At 42.3% G+C, this 7,136-nt stretch overlaps 1 protein-coding gene across 1 annotated transcript; it reads right to left on the bottom strand.

The window, feature by feature from the left end:
* Positions 1–2,049: 2,049 nt before the first annotated feature.
* Positions 2,050–6,859, bottom strand: LOC117589802. The gene is made up of 6 exons (XM_034282010.1): positions 6,685–6,859; positions 3,437–3,590; positions 3,166–3,374; positions 2,966–3,099; positions 2,649–2,901; positions 2,050–2,424 (listed from the first exon to the last, which is right to left on the bottom strand). The coding sequence occupies exons 1-6, from the start codon at positions 6,728–6,730 to the stop codon at positions 2,324–2,326; spliced, it is 897 nt and encodes a 298-aa protein (XP_034137901.1). The 5' UTR covers positions 6,731–6,859; the 3' UTR covers positions 2,050–2,323.
* Between the last annotated feature and the right edge of the window lie 277 nt (positions 6,860–7,136).

Here is a 7,136-nt window from a genome sequence, read left to right as displayed (position 1 = left end):
GTCCGGGCCTCATTAAGTGGCGCTCCTGGCCTTTGTCGGCCAGATATTTGGCCTTTTTTTTTTTTCCCATTTTTCTGCCTTTCTTTTTGTCAGCTTCTGGCTGTCATCTTCTCCCCTTTTCGGTGTACTTCATGGCCTGTCTTTGGCACAGAACTCCATGCAACATTTAGTGGCAACTAATTGCAGCAGCATTGAAATTAATTATTTAACCCTTTTTATTGTTTAAGCTCCCTCTCTCTCCCGCTCGGCACCACTCCGCCCCGTCCGGCTTTTGGTTTCATTAGCATAATTAATTGTGCAAATTTGCGTGGTTAAACAAGTTATTATTTCAAAATTAAACGAGTTCATTCCATCACTGGCCGGGGTATTAGGCGGTGTGCTAAAGTTCTATGGGAATTTCATGGAATTCCATTGTGTGTTCCTTGACCTGCTGCGCCCCGCAATGCTAAATCTCCTCGAAAATTATCTCGTTTTCCACACAGGTGAGCCACCACAAAGCCATAGACAATGTGGCTGGGGGCACACATCACAATGCCAACACACACAAAATCTATTACCTGCCAAAATCCACTTATTAAAGGCTTACTTACAGCGCCTGTGTGTATTCCCCACATATTGAACCAACGCTGCACCACAAGAGCTGTGGGTGGGGCAGAGGCCTGACTTTCAATTAAAACTCACACGACCACAGGGCGGACGGGGGGGCGGGCATATTGAGCTCTGGCAACCTGTCGGTAATGCTGCAGCTTAGCGATATGTAGTCTGAATAAACGCATTTCAATCCATAAATTGAATTATTTTATTTATCTTATTTATTTGAATTTTTCATGAACAGCAGGAAAAAAGGAAACAAAACTTAAAGGCGACTCTGCAGTTTGCCCCTTTTGAAATATTTTACACAATTTAATGGCACAATGAATAAAAAACATAATGAAATGCTCCTATATACAAATACATTATCGTTATACGTTTTATTCGTTATTTGTTACTGATTTTGCGTTTTACAACCGAAAGACGTGCGAATTAAGTAGATAAATTAATTTATACATTTATTTGTAATTCTTTATCTGACACACTCTGAGTTTTTTTCCCTGCACAGACACTCTGTGAGTTTTATTTTAATTTTGTGCACACTCTGGGAGTTTGATTTTAATTGGATATTTATGAACAAAAGTGATTTTCAAAATATTGTTCAGGCTTCATTTCATTTAAGTGTCAAGTGTGTATCAAGTTATGTTGAATTATTTTATTTTATTTGTTTTTTTTGTTGTTGTGTGTTTTAAATGTAGCCTGAGTATGCATTCCTTTTTTTCTGCTATATGCTCACGGGTGAGGACAACGACCCGTGCTTTAGCATTTAGTTGCTGTACTTACTCTATTATATGCTGTGATTTGTTTTATTTAAACAGTTAAACATACAACCACATGCATGTACGTATTTTTGTCGTAGTATTCCCTCTGTGACATGATTTATAGGTTTTTGTTTTGCATGTTTTAAAATTGTATTTACAGCACAAATTATGCTAGACTTAATTATAATGATTTTTACAGCATCGTATATATTCCCGCTGATAAAATCTCTCATGTTATTTCCCCCATTAATTTCAATTCGTTTTTGTGTTTATACGACCATTTATTTTTTTTTTTTGTTATGTTTTATGTTTATTGTGTTTCATATGCATTTATTTTTTATGTGTGTTTCCATCGGACAAATAGTGTGCGGCTGCGGTTAAGTATAGTACTCGAAAAGTGTTCAATTTGTGCACTAGCATTGGATCTGTGTCTGTTTGTCATTCCGATTGCCAAGCAACGAATGAAGGAAAAAATGTTACACGCTATATATACAAAACATTCGATATAAATTCGATGCGACATTGTGCTTGGATAGTATCGGCAACGGTGAACCGTAAACAGGGCAGGTTTTGCTCTTTTTTGAACTTTAAAAAAATGTAATCCAGCACCTTAAAAATATCAACATTGAACACCAAAATACTCTGAAATAAATCACTTTTTAATGCTTAAATTAATAAATGAATTGAATTCACATGAAATGAAGTTTCTTTCTGCAATTTGTGTGCATTTTTTGTTGGCACAATTTGTTTTCAAACGTATTTACACAACACCCCAAAAGCTTTGGCCTATTGACTAGTTCTTTGTTACGGTCTTACCTTTGTGTGTGTTTTAGCCTAACTAACTAACTAACTAACTAACTAGGTGACTAGCTGACTGTCTGACTAACTAACTAACGTGATGATATAGTTGCCTCCCCCTGCGACTCGCAGCCCCTGAGCAATGCGCAGTTCCCGAACACTCCGCAGCCCGTTCATGAGGGGCGTCGATAACACAGTGCGAGTGCGAGAAAAAGTGTCACCAGGCAGCCGGAAATTAGCGATGTCGTGCAGCTCCTTTGTGCGCCGCCAGAATCTGCAGGAGCGAAAAAAGAGCGAGAGAACAAGAAAAAAAAAAGACAGGAAATGTCACGGCGGTTAGTTAATTGCATTGAAAGGAGACCAAGACCGAGACCAAGGAGCAAACGAAATGCTAAATTGCACAAACCAAAACCGGAAAAAGGTGCAAGCGGGAGTAGTGGGTGGGGTTTTGTGGCTTGTGGGGTTTGGGGTTTGGGGTTTGGGTTTTGTATTACTTACTTGTGCCCGCATGTATCAGCATTTGATTGTTCAAATTATCGAATTGCGAGAGTGAAGCGCTGAGCGATGTTTCCCGCCTCAGCTCCGGATAATTCTCAATTTCCGCCACGCACTTGAGCTCGAGAATTTTACCCGACTGATAGAAACGTTGGCCCTGCAGATAAAAGTGCACCTGCAGCCGCTGGCGACGCAGCACATAGTCATGGGCTGGAATGCTGGTGTCAATGGTGGGCTGCAGTTCGCCGAGAAGGGGCTGCAAGTGGACGAGGAACATAAGAAAGGTTTTGGGTACTGGGAGAGGCACTCTCTACACCAACCTGCTCGCCATTGATGTACCACGTTAGCCGCGTGGGCAAACTGGAGTAGTCCGAGGAGCATGTGGCACTTAGGAACTCCTCCATGCGGTACATCGAATTGAAGCTCTCGATTAGCGGATCGCTCTGGGGCAGTGCTGTGTCAAAGGAGAGCCAGTAATTAGCAGCAGTTAATGTCTGCGTGCTCTGTGTTTGCCCCTCACCTGCCACCGTCATGTTGTCGGCCTTGTCCGCCAGCTTAAAGTGCGGTGCATCGCCGCTGACCTCGCACTTGTACAGCCCCGTGGATCGTGCACCCTGCAGACTCAGGTCCAAGCGGCAGCTGGACTCGTTGCACAAGTACTTGCCATCGAGCACTTGCAGTCCAGGCACACCAAAAGTCATGTAAATGGGACTCGCCAAAGGAGAGTATCTGTGGGTATAGAACCAATCAGAATGTTGTTTCTGCAAGCAGTTTTGCTCGCTGATTAATACCTAAAGAACTCCTCGTGATCCTTGTACCATTTGACCGAGTTTAGGGTGTGTCCGCGCATGTCATAGCTGCAGGAGAGCGTCACATTGTCACGAAAGTCCACGATTTCGGGCACGCTTATGTCCGTGACGAAGAGCGCCGAAACGAATGTGTGATCTGAGGGTAAGAAATAGGAGTTATAATTATGTGGGAAACTGCATTTAATTATATAAAAAAGGTCAAAGGAAATGCCTTTGAAATGATTAATATATTCTGCTAAGATAATGCTGGAGTTAGTTGTTGAATGGTCAAGAAACAAGCCATCAAATGTGCTCTTCCAACTGGCAGCTTGTTGCCTTTTAGTTGCCAGTTTTTTGTCTGCAAGTTGCTGGATTCGTATCGTAATTTGTATCATTACTTATCACCTAACAGGCAGAGAGATAAAGAGACAAAACACAGAGTGAAAGCAGCTTCCGACTGTCAATCACTTTTGTGTCTAAACATCTTTAGAGGCACAATTTTTTCTCTCTGAGCGAGAGCTTCAATTACTGCAGCCCACCCCTTAAAGGTACAAGAAGGACCTCAAACAAAAGAGTTTTCATCTTCATTCAAAGGAACCACTTTTAATGAGAGTTTTTGTCACAAATTTCATGCCAGTTTTTGCAGTTTTTGTTACCATTTTAATGCAAGTTTTTGTTACTGCCACAAAATGATTAAAGCTCTGCCCCATGGCTGAGAGCCCGATCTATTTCCTGCAATCGATTGTGGGCTGTGTGTGTGTGTGGGGGGGGCAGCAGGTGCAGGCAACCGTTACCAAACACAGACACAAAACAAGCACTACAGCAGCCTGTGGGCAGTGGACACAGGCAACCCGGTAGCCACAGGCCAATGACAGAATTTGGTGTCTAAAACATAGGGCGGGGGACATGCAGAATATTGGTTCGTTTTGGGAGGAGGGGATCCTTTTTGGGGCTGCGTAATTTTTAATACACGCAGGTGACTGACCTGACATAAGGGGGGATAACAAACGGGACAAGGGAGTGGAGGAGCTGCCTGCCATGTTCTGGGTACATGAGACATCGAATAAATTTGGAAATTTCATGAAATGAATATGCAAAACAGTTTGGACTGGTCCAGGTAGCAGATAGAGAGAGGAGAGAGAGAACCAGGACTAAGCGCAACAAAATGCAATGGGCTATGGGATATGGGTGCACGTTGCGGCCATATGTAACTGGCAGATGTACGATAGTTATGGCAGCAGCAGAGCGGACAGAGGACAGAGAGCAGAGGGCAGAAGGCAGTGCTGGCCAGCGATAAGCCATGGCTACAAAATGCATAAACCTGCAGTGGGTGGAGGCGCATTGATAAGAGACGAGAAACAAAACCAACTGTCAAATGACGACACAACTCGACTTTCAGTGTGGCTAAAATTATGAATGCAGCTGACGCAAAAGGAGGAGCAAAATTAAAGTAAATGCCAAGCATTTTCTTCAAATGTTAGATGAGTATTTAATGCATGAAGAACTCTAACTAAGACTTGCCTTGCTCCTCATGTAAATATATTTTGATATTTTGTATTCCTTGCTCAAGTTATTTATTCCGTTAAATCAATTGGAATTTAATATTTAAGCTAAATGGCAAACACGCAAACAGAAATCTATGCTTAAGCATTCAAGTATTTCTTGTAAATTGATTTGGAAATTCTTCTTTGGCTGTGGAAAATTGATGGAATCCATTAGCAAAGTTTTTTGAGTCAACCAAAAACTAATGAGAACTTTAAGCCGCTCTCTGTGCCATTTGTTGGGGCAATGCCAAGCCCACAGCTTGGCTAACCACACACTGGGGATGTACACCTCAGCATGTGAAAACTTTTCCTGATAATTAACCTACACATTTCATTCGGACGCATTTACTTCACAGAGCCAGAACCAGGCAGGGGGCACTGCATTTTTGGCACTGGCTGGAGACGAGCAAGTTTCGTGATAAATTCATTTAGAGAATTTGCCTTGGTCTTTGTTTCTTTCACAGATTTACACAGAGGAGCATCACCAGCTAGTTTGTCTCCTTTGTGGCCAGCTCATGTGCATAAATATTCATTACATTAAAAGTCATAAGCTGCAGCACAAGAATCCAGAAAGAACTCCACAAAAAGCAGTTGCAGTCGAAAATAATTGGGGGCACTTATTGGGTGGGAGGAACACTAAGCTTCCATTTTTTTGTGGACAATATTTAATTCCATTAGGCAGTCTAAATTGTTGCCCAGAAGGAGCACAGCACAGCAAGCACATGGCAAACACTCAGAGTCCTTTGGAATTGGAAAAGTTACCAACCGCACACACACACACACACACACACACACACAGCTCCTTTTGTGTGGCGGCTTGCTTTGTGGGAATCCCCCGGAATGAATGTGCTGCTCAGAGCGAGGCGTGTGTCAGCCACAGAAAGGAGAGGAGAGGAGAGGAGAGACAGAGCTCTCGCCGGTGAGCTAAAACTTTTCATATACCCAAAAAGTTACCAAAAAATGAGTTCCAGTTCATTAGACAACCGAAAATCTTTCATTTGGCAAGTGAAGAGACACATGAAATTGTGGAAATTAATTGGAAAAATCGAAATCAAACAAAGTGAAAAGCTGCTGTGGATATTTTCCCTTTCTTTTTTCCCATTTCCAACGAGTAGCAAGTGAACTTTCCACCAGTTCGAGCTCTGAGTAAAGAAGAGCAGCGATGGCAGCGCGGAGCTCATTTAATGCGCTGCAAATTAATTGCCCCATTGCCATTGGCAATTGAAGGAAGGAAGGGAAGGAGTGGGGTGCTGGTTGATGCCTTTGGCAGTCTGCCTAATTGCGAACATTTCAAAAATACAATTTAAGTTTAAACTGCACTCAAGATGTGCAGCAGGACCAACCAAAGTTGTGGCAGCAAAAATTACCAAATGCCAAAAGGGATGAAGGCTGCCGAACAGCAGCCAAGTGGCAAGTGGAAAAGTGCAACTGCAGCGGCAACCACCACCAGGCAAAAGTCATTAAAACAGCCCAGAGTCAGAGGCAGGCCACAGAGTCAGAGCCGCCAGCGCAAAACTTTGCCAATATTGATTTGCGGTTGCGGTTCGATCCAACAGCAATAACAATTATAATAATAATAATAATAATAATAACAAAATGCATTTGATGCAGGAAGGCAGTAATCCCCGCTAAATCGCTTCATTAACGAAGCAAACAGCAGCACAGCAGGACACGAGACAGATCAGAGAACAGAAAGGAGAAACTTACCAATTAAAAGCGCGTTGAGCAGAAACAGCAGCCAGCCGTAATCCATTTTTGCGTTTCCTTTCGTTGCAAATGTTTGAATAAAATTAATTGCTGATATTCAGTTATTGTTGTTGCCCCTTTTGGCCTTGTCGTTGATTTATGCAGTTTTTATTTCTCGGAACTGATAACGAAAGTTGCACTGCAAACCAACAAAAAAAAAACGTGGAAGTTCAATGGGTGACGCTCTAGTAATTGAAGCCAGTGTCGAAGGATAACCAAGGGATATGCGAGTGAACAAAAAAAAAATAGAAACAAATTGAAATCGAAAACGAAATGAACACAGGGAGGGAAGCCGAAGAAAGTGGAGTGGCAGGATGGAGATATAAATAAGTAAAGTGAGCGACAAACTCATGCAGAAAAGTTCAAAGGATATGCGCTGGCAGTGCCGTTATAAATAAATAACAAACAGTACA

Source organism: Drosophila guanche, unplaced genomic scaffold (assembly GCF_900245975.1).
Source record: "Drosophila guanche unplaced genomic scaffold, DGUA_6, whole genome shotgun sequence".
NCBI lineage: Eukaryota > Metazoa > Arthropoda > Insecta > Diptera > Drosophilidae > Drosophila > Drosophila guanche.
The sequence above is the reverse complement of the archived record's forward strand: the minus strand, read 5'-3'. Positions and strand labels throughout refer to the sequence as shown.

Excerpts from the sequence above, each read along its gene's own strand:
- LOC117589802 (XM_034282010.1), bottom strand. The coding sequence starts at position 6,730 with ATGGATTACGGCTGGCTGCTGTTTCTGCTCAACGCGCTTTTAATTG. Across the intron at positions 3,591-6,684 it reads GCTCAACGCGCTTTTAATTG|ATCACACATTCGTTTCGGCG; the intron begins GTAAGTTTCTCC and ends TCTTACCCTCAG. Across the intron at positions 2,902-2,965 it reads GGTACATCAATGGCGAGCAG|CCCCTTCTCGGCGAACTGCA; the intron begins GTTGGTGTAGAG and ends GTCCACTTGCAG.